We start from the raw sequence: 16,929 nt of genomic DNA on the forward strand, positions 1-16,929 counted from the left end.
TAGATCCCTCCACTTCAAAATTTCTTCTAGATATTTCATTACATTGAACACAAAATATGTAAGAGATGATCTTCTTCCCTAACTATGTAATTTAAGATGGGAGGGAATGAACGAAAAGTAAAACAAATAGAGAAAAATGTGACTTCACTCTCTTTTGGAGATGAACATTGAAGAGGAATAATGTCGAGGGAAATTGTGTTAAGTTGATTGTGCAAAATACCTTGTCATACCAAATTTTATATCCTTCTTAATATGCCTATTTTCTTTCCATGATAACCCATAATAAATTTCAATGTTGACAATATCAGGAACTGAACAACACAAGTCAGTCACTCAATTCGTTTAATCAAGCAAAGTTTTAGCAACCACACATGCACGCAAATTAAGTGTAAATAGATGCTATATGCAGGCTCAATGCGGGCTTACCATCATCGACTGTCTTTGCCAAGCAATGCTAAAGAATTTCTCCGTCTCTGTAGGACCTGTAAGGGCCATCATAATCATGTAACCTTGGGCACTTTTCTATGGTGAGATGAAAAGATGTTTTCATGTATGGCAAATTCGGCAGGCTCTCCAGCGATTCGCACTCACAGAATTTCAAGCTATTCAGACTCTGTAAGCGAGACAAATCAGTTTCACTTAAACTTCTAATGGAAGTGCATCCGCAGAAGTACAATTCACGCAATGATTTCAATTCTCCTAAACCCTCAATCTCAGTTAGCTGACGATTGAAGGTGAATGACATACGCCGAATCTCCTTCAAACATGGCAAAACAGGCAGCGTCTTGATCCATGGACACTGTTCCAACCTAAATTCATTGAATTTCCTTAGCTTTCCGAGCACATCAAATCGAATCTCTTCTAGCCGATATCCAGTGAGAGACAGAGTTGACAAATTTTCCAAGTTGGAAAAGAGTGACCAATCTATTGGTGACTGGGCATCCCATAAACTCAAACTTTGAAGGCTGGATGGAAGTCTGGTGAGAGATTGGGGCTCAACATAAGTTAAATTGAGGTCTTGTAGCTGAGAGAGGGAACTCAAATCCATTGGAGGCAAGGCCATATCTTTAACAACCAGGAGCAACGTCCTCAAAGCACGTAGCCTAACCAGCCACTCTAAATTAGGCTTGTATACTGGTGTTCCCCACATTTCTAGATCAACTAAATTGGTCAGGTTTGAGAGGTCGGGAATTGGGGTCACCGACGTCAATGAAAAGCTTAATTTTGTTAGACTCTTAGGAAGCTTTGGCAACTGTTGAATATAATCGCAGAAGGATAAGTCAAGTTCTTGGAGATTCATAAGCTGATTGATGGTTGTCGGCAATCTACTAAATTTACTATATGATAAATGTAGAATTCCTAATGAGGATAGTGCCCCAATTTCACTTGGAATTTCCCCTTCAAGTTAGAGCACCCAAAGGCACGTAGCTCTTCTAGATTTTTTAACATTCCTATGGTTTTTGGAAGTTCACATATGCGGGTTTCCTCTAGATTTATTACCTTCAACTTTTTGAGATTTCCAATACAATCGGGTAACCTTCGAATATATGATTCTGACAGATGCAACTCAATTAATGATTGGAGCCTCCCGATTGAGTCCGGTAGCCTTTCTAAATCACATTCAGTGATACTTAAAACTTCCAACCTTTCAAGGTTTCCAATGGAATAAGGTAATGCTTGGATTCTTGAAGGTCGGACAGCCAGCTCAAGTAGTGACTCCAATTGTCCTATAGAGTCTGGAAGCTCTTGAAGCATCGGGCATTGCAAGATTAGATGCTTCAACTTCACTAAATTACCAATCGAGCGAGGCAACATTGAAAGTGTCCCAGATTGTATTTCTAGGTAATCAAGATGTTTTAGATTGCCGATGGACTTGTCAATCTTTCTTAGTTGAGTGCAATTTCTAAGGATCAATCTCTCTAGTCCCGATATTGCGAAGAACTTGGGTGTCTTTGTAAGGGATGGACAATCCACGAGTGTTAGGACTTTCAATTGTTTTGTTACCTATAAAGCAATTGAGTTAAAACTCAGAAAAGATGAAGAGTAAACATAATACAAAAGTATGTTGTGATATCATACCATGAGAAGCAACCATCCTCCCCAGTCTTTAGTAATATTGACCCCAGAAAGCTTGAGAACCACTAGATTCTCCAACCCAAAGTTAGTAGCTTGGAATTCCGAAGGGCAATTACTCCAAGAGAGCCATCTTAGCTCGAAGAAAAGATCCTTAAAGTCTCCTTCGAAGTTTCCATGGTCCAATTGAAGGAACCTAAGGTTGACCAACCTCACAAATTCCTGGCGTTTAAATCTATATGTTGCACAAGGTTTAGGTGTGCCGAGATTGAGCGCTACTATGTTTTCTATTCCCTGGAAGATAAATTTAGCAATAAATGAGTGCATGTATCAATGTGACCTGAAGTCAAATTAATAATGTAATGATGCTAGTGGAACAACTAAAAACATTTAGAGGTGAATAGATACCTTTTTTCTCTTCACTGCATGGAAGGCATCCTTGGGACACCACAATCTACTACCTCTTTGATCACTGCTGCTATTTTCTGAGTGGACGATATCCCTTCCAAGGTCTCTAAGTTGATCATGCATCCATAGTTTATCATCGTTGATGATCTTTATCAAAGACATATGTGTGAGGAACTTGACATCGATTCCAAAGTGGGATACTCAAAAATTGCATCCCAATATTTAATCGCAATTGTTTTCTCTTGGCTGATGAAGAAACATGCAATATCAAGATAAATTTGTTGTCGACGAAAATCCAATGCTTCGTAACTTATCATCAACTTTTCTTTGACATCCTTATCCATCACCTTCTTTATCCTCTGTAGGAATTCTTCCCATGTAATTCGGGATTTTCCACGGAGTGTGGAACCTATGACATTGAGAGCCAATGGAAGTCTTCCAAGAGCATTGATTAGTTCATTTGAAATGTTCACATAATCAGAAGGAGGCTTGGCAAGTCCCAAGGCACGCTCACAAAAAAGTTGAAGAGCATCATCCCGATTCATCTCCGGCATATCGTAGAATGAAAAATTTTGATAATGTGAGGCATTGTCATCTTCACTTTCGGTTACCAAGAAATCAATATTCCTTGTCATTATGATGATTCTACTTCCCTCACCAAACCAGTGAGCATGGCCTACAAGTCCCCTGATTTGGTCCGGCTTATCGATGTCATCAAGAATAATAAGGACTTTCTTGTCTTTGAACCTCTTTTTGATCATGTTAGTCCCTTGATCAATGAAGGAGAGGTTCGTGCAACTGAGATTGAGAATGTCAGATAACAATTTCTTTTGTAAAATTACTATATCATGACTCCGGACATCTTTAAGAAAGCAGCAATGACCTTGAAATTGAGGGGAGATTTGCTCGAAGACGGCCTCAGCCAATGTCGTCTTTCCAATGCCACCCATACCATGAATCACAATAAACCTTACATCAGAAACTCCTAGATCTAACTTCTTCATAATGTCATCCATTCGATCCTTAATTCCCACCAAATCATTAGGCACATCTGTCAACTTTGTCCATAACGAACTAGTAACCTTTTCCACCACAAGCTTTACCAGTTTATCTTCACTGCCACATACATAACATGCAATCATATCAGGTTGAAAAACCACATATGAAATTGGTGCAAGCATGACGTAACACTAGAAGGTTATCATCAAATTCAAAGTAATTTGCTTTGAAAGCAACCAACATAAAAAAACGAGATCTTTCAAGTTATTGTTGGGGAAATCCCTTATGATGTTTTAAAGATGACAAAATAAATCAAAGGCTACTAACGTGTTTAATGGTTGAGTAATAGACTATGCAGATGATAGAATATATAAATGATATTGTCGAAGTCTATACTTGAAAGAACCAGAAGATAGACTCTATACTGAAGCCAAACTTATTCAGACTGTGTCCAGACCTTAAGACTAAATATGTTCAGAAGCAGATTATGTTCAGACTTATGTCCAGATTGTAAAATCTACTTCATCCAGAACGAGACACAAGTCTAGAACGTGACAAGGTCCAGAACGAGTCACAAGTTCAGAACGTAATGGATTTCGAATGAAGCATGTTCGGAATGAGACAACTTGACAGAACGTAACACAAGCCCCAAACATATAACAGCTAGTGATCTGGTTTGCTTGATCAAGTTGTGGACCTCTTTTCAGATCCCTTCCATGTCATTCCATATTCACATTTGAAAGCTACTAATATCAAGGTTCTTTCTATTGGAGAAAACTTCCTTGAGTGTTATTTGAAGTTGACAAAACGTTTCCATCAGCTAATCAAGACTTGCGTAGACTCTTCCATCAAAGTTTGAAGACCTTCGACCGCGACTCTTCCAAAGCAATCATAATTCCATTCTCCTTTCATCTCTACCTTTTTAATGTTGACAAAAAGGGGGAGAGATGTGGTGCATATTTGAGATTTAAACTCTTGAACTCTTGACTTTTGTGTTTGATTGACTTTACTTTTGTGTTTGGCTGTTTGGCTGTGACTGGATTTGGATTTGGACTATTTAAACGTTTGTTTATCTTAAGCACTATTGGTATTTCATGGCAAAGATAGTTGCTCATTTACAGAACTAACCTACTTTCTGTTGATGCAGATTTTAATGTTATCTTTACTAAGCCAATTATCTTTTGTGAAATATCCATGTTTGCTTGAGTATTGTTTTACAGGTCAAAGTTATCCAAATCTGCAGGAAAGTTTTGTCACCATAAAAAATGGGGAGATGGTTGGAGAAAACTTCCTTGAATGTTTTGAAGTTGACAAAATGTTTCCATCAGTCTAGTCTGAAAACTTGCAGACTCTTCCATCAAAGTTTGAAGACCTCCGGACTGCCAGACTCAATATCCAAAGTCTGTCCTCATTGACAGTTTCTAGACCGTCGAAAAAGATTTATCCAAAATTGAGTATTTTGTTGAGGATTTGATTCTATCGACTAAAGAAGATCTCTTGGCTAGATACAGCATGTCGGAATCCATTATTCAAATTGAGATTGATTCAGGGATTTTGGATCCGTTGATTGGTAAAGTATACTTGGAAGGTTCTACTTATGGAAACCTAGATCCTGATTGTATGGACGAGCAAGATTGGTGGGCTATCGTCATATTCCTTAAATAACTCGAAATCTCCCTAATTGATTCTGTCCAACAGGTAGATTGGAAGAACTTCTTTGGTAAGTGCCAACGGGTGTGATGGCATGAAGGAGTATATAAGGAAGACGTTCCAGTTGTTCGAGTGTGTGCGCGATAGAAGAATTCCAAAGTCCGAAGCTCCTTGTTCTTAGTCAATTCAATTGTTGAGCGAAATCTTGTTCTCGAAGACAGCTTTATATCTTTGTGAGACCTTGAGGAAGTGTAGTAGAGTCTCTACACAAAGGGAATCAAGGAAGAGCTTTACTATAACAACTCTTTTGATTCATAGTGAAATCCAGCCAGTGGGCTGTCAGTGCGGAAGAGTGGACGTAGGCTTGGATTAAGCCAAACCACTATAAACCCCTTGTTCTTATTCTCTTCCCTACGCTCTTTTACTTTGATCGTAACTCAATTTTTTTTACAAGAGTCTAATTTCCTTTTCATAATCTATTGTTGATTAGAGTTGCACACTTCTCTCGGAGAAATTTGTTTTTGCACCTATTCACCCCTTCTAGGTGCTCATACTAACTTTCACAATTGGTATCAGAGTTTGTGTACTCACTTAAGTTGAAGTGTTTTACTTCAGAGTTAAAGATCCATGACTAGTATGTTGGCTCCATGTCCGGTTGAAGGGCAAAGCAATACCCATCCGCCTTATTTTGATGGAAATGAATACAACATATGGAAAAACAAGATGAAGGCATTCCTAAGATCAAAGGATCCTCTGGAATGGGATGTGGTAGACAAAGGAATTATTCCTAAAGCTGCACCAGTCTTAGAAAGAGGAAAAGAAGTTGTTAAGTCCAGTGAAATGACTCAAGAAGAGATAACCAAGAAACAGGTTCTTAATACAAAAGCATTTTATTCTTTATATTGTGCATTATCTCCTACTAAATATAATAGAATATCTTCTTGTGAAACAGTTAAAGAAGTCTGGGATAGATTACACATCATCTATGAAGGAACTGATCGAGTGAAAGAAACTAGAATCAACATTCTGCTCGATCAATATGAAGCATTCAAGATGAAACTAGGAGAATCTGTCACTGACATGTTTAGTCGTTTTACAGAAATCGTGAATGGTCTTGAATATCAAGGTCAACTAATTTCTAGATCCAGGAAGGTAAACAAGCTACTGCGTGGACTGTCCAAGGATTGGAATCACATAAAGACCTCAATAAGGGAGATACAAAGAATCATGCCACTCTCTATTGACGAATTGGTTGGGACTCTTCAGTCTTATGGAGTGGAGCAAATCAACGAAGATGAAGATCCTAAATGTAAGAAATCCATTACATTAAAATCTAATGATGATTATGATGTTACAGATTCTGAAGACAATATGGATGATGAAGAGCTTGCTCTCATGATAAGAAGATTCAGAAAACTAAACAGAAAGGGGAGAAGATTCAATCTAAAGAAACAAAGTTTTCAAAAGCAATATATTAAGTCAGTTGAGGATGATGAATTCAATAAAGATGTAATTTGCTTTGAATGCGAGAAAAATGGACACATCAGACCCAACTGTCCCATTCTGAAGAAAAAAAAAAGGAAAATTGAGAAATATCGAAAGGCACTTAAAGAAGAAACTTGGAGTGATACAAAATGTGAGGAAAGTGATGATGATTATGCCAATATTTGTCTCATGGCACAATCGACTCGATTCGATTCGCACTGCACTGCATGGTGAACTCGAGGTCACTATCAAGAAAAAGGTTAAATGGTACTTGGATAGTGGATGCTCAAGACATATGACACGAGACTCAAATTGCTTCATAAAACTTGTACAAGTTAATGGTGGAAAAATTTCTTTTGGAGAAAATAGCAAAGGAAGAATTGTGGGATACGAAATTGTAAAGATTGGAAGCCTCACGATCAGTAATGTTTCCTTAGTAGAAGGACTCAACTACAACTTGTTGAGTATCAGTCAACTGTGTGACACTGGTTTCAAAATCAACTTTCAACAAGGAATATGTTCAGGAACCAGTAAAGACTCCTCTCAGTCTTTCACGAGGCGAAGACATGGGAATATCTACCTCTTGGATATCAAACCAGATGAAACCCAATGTCTAATCTCAATTCAAGAGGAAGCAAACTTATGGCACATAAAACTTGGGCACATCAACATGAAGCAAATAGCCAAAATCTTAGCAAAGAAGCTTGTTCGTGGACTACCCAAACTGACATACCAAAAGTCCGATCTATGCACACCATGTGTGTTGGGAAAATATGTAAGAAACTCATTCAAACCAATAAATCAAGTATCCACTAATCGTGTACTGCAGCTCTTGCACATGGATCTCTTTGGACCAACCAACTCAGAGCATTGGAGGTAAGAAATACTGCCTAGTAATTGTGGATGACTATTTACGATTCACTTGGGTATATTTCTTGGCAAGTAAGTCTGAAACCTTTTCTTATTTTATAAAGTTTGCTAAAAAGGTCCAAAATGAGAAAGGATAAGTTATTTTAAGTATACGGACAGACCATGGAGATGAATTTGAAAATCAAGACTTTGCAAAATTCTATGATGAATCTGGTTTTCAGCATGTGTTCTCTTCACCATATACTCTAGAGCAAAATGGAGTCGTGGAAAGAAAGAATAGATCGCTACAGGAAATGGCTAGAACTCTTTTAATTGAAAATAACATCTCTTCTTGTTTTTGGGCTGAAGCAGCTTTTACAAAGGTGCTATATTATTAATAGAGTCTTTTTAAGGCCTATTATGGAGAAAACTCCCTATGAGTTATTCAAAGGAAAGAAGCCAATTGTTTCGTATTTTCATGTGTTTAGATGTAAATGTTTTATATTGAAAAATGCAAATGATCGAGTTGGTAAGTTTGAAGAAAAATCAGATGAAGGCATCTTCCTTGGATATTCAATTACAAGCAAAGGTTATAGAGTATATAACAAAAAGACTCAATCTGTGGAGGAATCGATGAATGTCAAATTTCAAGACTTTATGCAAAATCAATCGATTCAGACTCAATTTGAAGAATCTCGAACCTCGCTCCGACTCTACAAAGTCTAAATCTCCAAAAGCAGCTCATACTTCGAAGACCAGCAACAAATGATCATCGAAGATTCAAATGAGAAAAATGATCAACAATCTGACATATTAACCAGCAACTTGAAGCATAAGTCCAATCATCCCAAAGATCTCATTATTGGTGATATTAATGAAGGAATTCGCACAAGATCCAAAAGGCGTGAAGAGTCTAGTGCTGTGGCTCTTATTTCTGAAATAGAACCCAAAGGCATAGAAGAAACTTTAACTGATGAAAGCTAGATTGAAGTTATGCAAGAAGAACTCAAGTAATTTAGTATCAATGATGTCTGGGAATTGACTCCTAAACTGAAAGGTAAATCCATCATTGGAGCTAAATGGGTTTTCAGGAACAAGATGAACGAGAAAGGAAAAGTCGTAAGAAACAAAGCAAGACTCGTGGCCAAGGGATATACGTAAGAAGAAGGGATAGACTATGATGAGACTTACGCGCCAGTAGCAAGGTTAGAAGCAATTAAATTATTACTTACTTTTGCTTGTCATAAAAATTTCAGGTTATTTCAAATAGACGTCAAAAGTGCTTTCCTAAATGGATTTATCCAAGAGAAAGTCTATGTGGAACAACCACCCGGTTTTGAAGACCCAAGGAAACTAGACTCTGTATTCAGACTGAAAAAGGCTCTATATGGTTTAAAGCAAGCACCTCGAGCTTGGTATGACATACTAAGTAAGTTTTTAATTCAAAATGGCTTTGTCAAAGGTAAAGTAGATACTACATTGTTTATCAAAAGAGAAAGCAAAAGTTTTTTACTTGTTCAAATTTATGTTGATGATATTATTTTTGGATCTTCTAATGAAAATCTGTGCAAGAAATTCTCTAAGTCTATGTAGGATGAATTTGAAATGAGCATGATGGGTGAACTAACCTTCTTTCTCGGCTTCAAGTGAAACAACCAAGGAGGGAACCTTTATTCATCAAGAAAAATATGCTAAAGAACTTGTCAAAAAGTTTGGACTGGAAAATTGCAAAAAAACTGATATAGCAATGTCAAGTTCTTTGAAGATGGACAAAGATGAAGGAGGAAAGAAAGTTGACCAGGAGCTATATAGGAGTATTATTGGTTCGCTTCTTTATCTTACTGCTTCTAGACCTGATATTTTATTTAGTGTTTGTATTTGTGCAAGATTTCAATTAGACCCTAAAGAATCTCATTTAAGTGCTGCAAAGCGTATTATCAAATACATTGCCTCAATTTCAAATTTAGGTCTCTGGTATCTTAAAGAATGAGACTTCACTCTTCTTAGATACTCAGATGCAGATCTAGCAGGATGCGGAGTTGATAGAAAGAGCACCTCGGGCACCTGTCAACTACTTGGAAACAGGATAGTGTCTTGGTTTTCAAGGAAGCAAAGTACTGTAGCTCTTTCTACGGCGGAAGCGAGAATATGTAGCTCTTGGAAGTTGTTGTTCACAAATTCTGTGGATAAACAACAAATAAGAGACTTTGGAATTGAAGATTCATGCACCGAGATCAAATGTGACAACACCAGTGCAATCAATCTCACCAAGAATCCGATTCTTCACTCAAGAGAAAAACATATAGAGATTCGACATCATTTCATTAGAGATCATGTTCAAAATGGAGAAGTTTTGATTCAGTTTATTAATTCAAAGAATCAACTTGCGGATATATTTACAAAGCCTTTGGAGAAAAATCAATTTGAAGTTATTTGTTCCAGACTCAATATCTTAAAGTCTCGAGAAAGTTCGACTCAGACTAAAAGTCTAAAGACACTCAAACTCGCACGATCAAGATTTACGACCGTAAGTTACTTCTATTTTAGAAACTTATCTCTCAAATAAAATCTTGAAAAGGTACGATCATCTATCCGTAATTGATTGATGTTATTTCCCAGTTTTCGTGATTATTACAATCTTTCCTTTTCGAAAAAAAAGTTATTTTTGAAATGACGATTATCTAATTTTTGAAAAGGCAGTTATTTTTTATAAGGCATTTTTATATTTCCTTTTACGACGATCCGTATGCCTCGCTTCGACTGCCTTATATATCGTTGGTTCTTCTTTGTTTTACTCACAAAACCCTAAGAGAGCACAGATCTTCCACTTATGTTTTCTTCTCTTGTTTAATCCTCGAAAAGTTTTCATCTTTCTTGCGAAACAAGCTTGGAATCTTTCAAAGACTGTGAAAAATGTCGTCTCAAAGAAAGTCTTCGAGGATCGCGAACAGGGGACCACAGCAAATGCATTAGGGACCTACGCATTTTGATCTCACCGAGGAAGAAGAATCTCCTAGACTCTCCTAGACAGCAGCAGAGCCCACAACATTCTCAGCAGAGTCCATCTCCTCCATCTAGACCTCAGAATATTGAACATCAAGAAGAGGAAGAAATCATTCAAGATGCAGAACCTGTAAAAACTCAAAAGCCCGCTTTTACTTTTAAGTTTTACCGTGCTTTGAAGAGGGGTGGTACTCCTTTGAACTATATTGATTAATTTTTGAAAGATAAAGGGTATCGAAATGAAACCTACTTTTTACGCACAATGGAACGATTGGGAATTGCCCCTGCGGGGTCAACAGAAGAAGCATTTGCAAATATCCCAAGCGATCCACGTGTTGGAGGGCTAAGTCAACCTGATGGGAATGATAATGATAGGATGTACACTCAATTTAAACCTAAAATGGGTGTTGCGGCGAAAATCCGAAGCAAAATGACAGATTTGTTTCGTTCGGAGGAACACAAGCAACTGTACTCTAAGTTGCTAAAGCATGGTATGATTAACCCTAGAAGTGTGGACTTTGATTTTTTTGATTCTCTAAATGTGAAGCTGAGAGAGGAATTCAATCTTCTTCAACTAGAACGGTTTTGTTCTGAAACGACAGAGGCTCATGCTGAACTCATTGCTTACTTATATTCGAATCTAAGTTTCTTGGATGCGAATAGATTCTCTTTCAGTGTTCGAGATCAGGACTATGTGGTTGACATGAATACATTGGCTGATGTGATTGGGGTTGAAAGAGGAAAATACCAACCAATTAGTATGTCTATTGGTCGTGCGACGGTAGAGCTTGTTCAGGATAGAACGACGGAAGGAAAGATTTCATATTCGAGGATGAATGCCTCAAATATTTTGCTTCACAAGATAGTGATCAACTGCCTTAGACCCAAATCAACTTTGAAGACCGACGTTTCAAACTCGGAGGCAAAGTTGATGTATGCCATTAACGCTGGCAAAAAGTTCTCTCTTCCACACACTATTATGTTCCACATGTACAGAACGATGGTGAAGGACAAGGGCCAACTTCCTTACTCAGCACTTGTCACCAAGTTATTCAGACATTTGAACATTCAGCTTCCCCGGATTCTTTGTGTTCGAACATGCGATCAAATGGTGGTGGGACTGAAAATGGTCTCTAAAATGCGTCTGAAGGAACTTAACAAGACTCTGGAGCAATTCAAGGTTAAAACCCCTGTCGAGACTCACCCAGTCTCTTCGGCTGCAAAGTGGAAAGGGAAGGAGCCCATGGTTGCTCCATCCAAGAAAAGAAGAGCACTCATCTTGGAGGATGAAGAGGATGAGATCACAATTTTTGCTTTTGCATTGAAGAACTTTAGTCATTCTATTCCAGAGATAAAGGAGAGACAAGAACAAGACAATGAAGAGATCGAATAGAGGACTGGATAGAGAGAATCATTAGAGAAAGAAGTAGAGGAGGAAAGGATTGAGGAAGAAGAAGAAGAGGGCAGAGGTGAACAAGAAGAAGCAGAGCATGAATAGTACTTCTCACCGCTTGAAGACATTGAAACAGGGGGAGATCCTGAGAAAAGAGACTTTCGCAGAGTGCTTGATGTTCTCTTGGAGATGCGAGGCCAAATTTATGCTCTAGGATGCGAAGTACAAAACTTGCAAAATGCAGGTCAAGCCTCTTCGCTTCTTTGCATGATCAAATCCATGCCCTTGCTCTTTAAGTTCAAGCAAATGCCAATGGTGAAGATGTGGCTCAACTGAAGGAGGATTTGAAAAAGCTGGAAGGGATTGTCTAGTCAATGTGAGATTTCCAGCTTGTTCGTGTTCCAAAGCAATCATAATTCCATTCTCTTTTCATCTCTACCTTTTTAATGCTGACAAAAAGGGGGAGAGATGTGGTGCAGATTTGAGATTTAAACTCTTGAACTCTTGACTTTTGTGTTTGATCGACTTTACTTTTGTGTTTAGCTATTTGGCTGTGACTAGATTTGGATTTGGATTGTTTAAACGTTTGTTTATCTTAAGCACTATTGGTATTTCATGGCAAAGATAGTTGCTCATTTACAGGACTAACCTACTTTCTGTGGATGCAGATTTTAATGTTATCTTTACTAAGCCAATTATCTTTTGTGAGATATCCATGTTTGCTTGAGTATTGTTTTGCAGGTCAAAATTATCCAAATATGCAGAAAAGTTTTGTCACCATAAAAAAGGGGGAGATTGTTGGAGAAAACTTCCTTGAGTGTTTTAAAGTTGATAAAACGTTTCCATCAGTCTAGTCTGAAGACTTGCAGACTCTTTCATCAAAGTTTGAAGACCTCTGGACTACCAGACTCAAGACCCAAAGTCTATCCTCATTGACAGTTTCTAGACCGTTGAAGATTTGATTCTATCGATTGAAGAAGATCTCTTGGCTGAATATAGCATGTCGGAATCCATTATTCAAATTGAGATTGATTCAGGGATTTTGGATCCATTGATTGACAAAGTATACTTGGAAGGTTCTACTTATGGAAACATAAATCTTGATTGTATGGGCGAGCAGGATTAGTGGGCTATCGTCATATTCCTTAAATAACTCGAAATCTCCCTAATTGATTCTGTCCAACGGGTAGATTGGAAGAACTCCTTTGGTAAGTGCCAACGAGTGTGATGGCATGAAGGAGTATATAAGGAAGACATTCCAGTTGTTCGAGTGTGTACGTGATAGAAGAATTCCAAAGTCTGAAACTCCTTGTTCTTAGTCAATTCAATTATTGAGTGAAATCTTGTACTCAAAAGAGAGTTTATATCTTTGTGAGACCTTGAGGAAGTGTAGCAGAGTCTCTACACAAGTGGAATCAAGAAAGAGTTTTACTGTAACAACTCTTTTGATTTATAGTGAAATCCAAAGTGGGGTCGTCAGCGAAGAGTGGACGTAAACTTGGATTAAGCCGAACCACTGTAAATCATGTGTTCTTATTCTCTTCCCTATGCTCTTTTACTTTGATCGTAACTCAATTTGTTTACAATAGTCTAATTTCCTTTTCATAATCTATTGTTGATTAGAGTTGCATACTTCTCTCGGGGAAATTTGTTTTTGCACCTATTCACCCCCTTTTGGTGCTCGTACTAGCTTTCACACTTTCTATTACATTCCATATTTTCTTTTTACACCGGTTGGTTGCTTCTCATCAGACAAAGCAAGATCTTGGAAGTTTGGCTAGACATCTAAACCCAATCTTGATCATCTCTTCAAGCACTTGGGATGAAATTGAAGGTTGACGTAAAAGGGAAAAAAAAAATTCTCTCTGGGTAGTTACCTTGAATATGGGAAACAAGGTCAAAAGCATTTTTCTTAACGTACTGAAGGAATAGGATAGTAGCCAAAAATAAGGATCACTTTCTGTAGTATTTATCAAAGTACCAATAAACATTTATCAGAATAAGTTATCAATCAGGTTCGTGTTAATAATTTTTTGTTGATATCACTAAACTAGTCAGTAATTTAATTGGAATAAGTTGGTAAGTAACTCAAACTATGGTCGGTAGATTGACTAATAAGAGCGTGATCTAAGAATGTTGGTAAATGATGCAAATAAATGTTGGTAACTTGTTAACAAAAGTTGTAAAAATTTTGGTAATTTTGAAACAAAAAAATAAATATGCATAAGTGGCTTAAATAAGAGCAAGTAATTTAAAAGTAGTGTTAATATCTTGAAAAATCTCAAACTGGTACATTTGTGACAAATTTACCCCAAACTAATTTTTTGACCACCAAAAACACCAAACTAGTACACATTTCATAAATTTACCACAACCGTTACATTTCGATAAATTTACATTCTGTTAATTTTCATTAAATTTTACTGTCAAATTACTAAGTTAAATGACACATGACAATTGACTAATGTACCAATTTGGGATTTTACTCTTCGTTTGTCACAATTATACAATTTAAGTGGTTTTTTTATAGTATTAATTTAGTTTAACAAATGGTATATTTATCACAAACGTATCAATTTAGGGTTTTTGACGGTCGAATAAATTAGCTTTGGGTAAATTTGTTACAAATGTACCAGTTTGGGCATTTTTTTTTATCACATATGTATCAATTTGGGGTTTTTCATTGTCAAAAAATTAATTTTGGGTAAATTTGTCATGCGTGTATCAGTTTATAATTTTTTAGGGTATTAACACTTAAATCTAAGTACTTTACCAAAAAAAAAAAAACACTTAAATCTAAGTATAACCTCTAGCTGAAACTTGAAACCACTCAATCTAATGATGATTTTTTTTCTTCTTTTGGTGTCGAAATCTGGTGATGATTGAATTTCACACTTTTTGGGTCACAAAGAGAGCTTCATTTGATTTGGGCATTACCTGATGAGCACAAAAAAGGAGCATCATAACACAAAATGTTCCAGTGTTCTAGAGGAGGATAAACTGGCCAATATGCGGCGCCTTTCCTTTCTCTTGGACTGAAAGTGAGGATCAAATTTGGAGATATCAACCAAAAGGGTCTGACACCGAACTGAAGTGCCATCTTGCTGACTTCGAATGTGTTTTGCTCCATCGGTTAAACAAAAAATTAGGATATATAATTCTGAACTTAACTCTAGTTGTCGTCCTTAATGGGATCAATTGTAGTAGAGCATATTTATAGGCTAGGAGAAAATGCTGAGGGGTCTTGGGACGTCATATAGGAATATAATCTAGTACACTAATCGTCTGACACTTGGACAACCAAGGTCCACTCATCAATTTTTATCGCGCACGAAGCCTGTCTCCCTCTCTTGCCCTCTCCGTTGTTCATCTTCCCAACTAATCCCCCCATTTCATCCCAAGTTTGTGGAGATATGGAGCTCTTCCCTACCCTAGTTTGTGGTAGTTTCCTACTAAGGGCATGTAAAACTATTATTATACAAAAGCTCCATCATTTTAAGTGTATTTTTTAAATGCGAAATTTCGTAAAATGAATTCAACAATTCTATCGTATATTTTTGCTTTCTTCCCTTTATCCCACAGGCAAAAATCAATTTTATTCCTTTATGAATACTAATAAAGTAAGATGTGAAGTTATGATATATTTATATACATATGTATATAGACATATATATATATATATATATATATATATATATATAAATTCATGTATATGGCCTTGCTACTTTATCCCATGTTCAATTTCCATGAATATTATGTTTTTTTTTTTCTCATTAGCGATAATTTTATTAAGCTAGTGTTTCCAAAACTTAAGGTTAAAAGTGAATAGTCAATTTGTGCAAGAAACTATGCTTTCTGAGCAAAATTACTTGCTCCCACACTGCGTCCAATCCGACCATACACTACATAAGATTGGACAGCAGCAAATTAAATCTAATTATTCTGAAATAAATACGATAGGAATAAGGTATCAAGAATGACATAAGAAAGTAGAGTCAAGTGGAGGATATGAGAATACCCGTGATCTTTGAGATTCCATCCCTTAATTTTGGCAACCTCCCCTAAAGCCTCCTCCCACTTCCTTGTTAAATCCTTCCTAGAGTTGCTCTTGTGCTTTTGGAGGGCTTTCCGATATAACTCGGTCTTAAGCTTGACATCATCTACATCCACATCGTAGAAGATAGGGAGGATCACTTTCTCATCTGCCTCTCTCGTTCTTTTCCCTATGCACTCCACCATGTGTGCGAGCTCACGAAGGCACCACTTACTTGAAGCATAATTTTTGGAGAAAATCGGGATGTAAATTCTGGAGTTGTTAATCACTTGCAAAAGACTACCTCCAATCTCTTCACCAACTTGAAGCTCTGGGTCATCCTTGAAAGCGCGGATCCCTGCACGGATCATGGCTTCATAGAGACAATCCGCGATAGTTAAGCGGGTATCAGGCCCTCTAAAACTCAGGAACACCTCATAGCCACAGCTATTGCTTGTCAGAGCTCCTGCTGTCTCTTCTCCCTCCTCCTCTCTTTTCATTCCAGCAGGACGATGGAGAGATTGATCTCCGAACTGAGTCCACCCAGTGACATGGGAAGTCTGAGTTTGATCCTTGTCGCGCAAGCCGTCGATGCCCTGGTACGATCCACCCTCGGCAGAATCAACGAGCAAGTCGGAGGAGAAGGGACCAACAACCTCCTGACTTGGTTCGGCAGCGGTGTCTTTATCGCAGGAGGCTCTCGATCGCGTGCTTCCACGGAAACAGCAAGTCAAGAGAGGAACCGTTGACATCGCTGGCATTGAGCAGGGCTCGCAATCTCCCGAGATAATTGGTGGAACTAGTTTTGGAAATCGAATTCCAACAGCGAGTCACGAAGAAGAAGAACGGTTTCGTTTTGTGAGACTAAAATTCGAGAAGGAAGAGGAAAGAAACAGAACGCGTGCGCGAGATCTGATGAAGCAAAAGTCTTAACTCTGATCCTTGTAGCAACTTTGATTGAGCAGCAGAGTGAGATCGCTCCCTTAAAGCTGCGTTCGCCAGGAAGTCACCTGCGGCTTTCCTTCCAAATTAAAAA

The 16,929-nt window shown here is 37.6% G+C and overlaps 1 protein-coding gene across 1 annotated transcript; it reads right to left on the bottom strand.

Annotated features, from left to right (window-relative positions):
- Nucleotides 1-454: 454 nt before the first annotated feature.
- Nucleotides 455-16,645, bottom strand: LOC104429220 (disease resistance protein RPP5-like). Its single transcript, XM_039313570.1, has 5 exons — nt 15,879-16,645; nt 2,829-3,597; nt 2,482-2,628; nt 2,080-2,367; nt 455-1,252 (listed from the first exon to the last, which is right to left on the bottom strand). Exons 1-5 carry the CDS (start codon nt 16,643-16,645, stop codon nt 455-457), a joined length of 2,769 nt encoding a protein of 922 aa, XP_039169504.1.
- Between the last annotated feature and the right edge of the window lie 284 nt (nt 16,646-16,929).

This window comes from Eucalyptus grandis, chromosome 5 (genome assembly GCF_016545825.1).
Source record: "Eucalyptus grandis isolate ANBG69807.140 chromosome 5, ASM1654582v1, whole genome shotgun sequence".
Classification (NCBI taxonomy): Eukaryota; Viridiplantae; Streptophyta; class Magnoliopsida; order Myrtales; family Myrtaceae; genus Eucalyptus; species Eucalyptus grandis.

Bases quoted from the DNA above. Each gene is read 5' to 3' on its own strand.
- LOC104429220 (XM_039313570.1), bottom strand. From the start codon at position 16,645: ATGTCAACGGTTCCTCTCTTGACTTGCTGTTTCCGTGGAAGCACGCGA. The intron at 2,629-2,828 runs GTGATGGATAAG...TCTTTGATAAAG, and splicing joins TCCTACAGAGGATAAAGAAG to ATCATCAACGATGATAAACT. The intron at 1,253-2,079 runs GTATGATATCAC...TATATTCAACAG, and splicing joins GAGGATGGTTGCTTCTCATG to TTGCCAAAGCTTCCTAAGAG.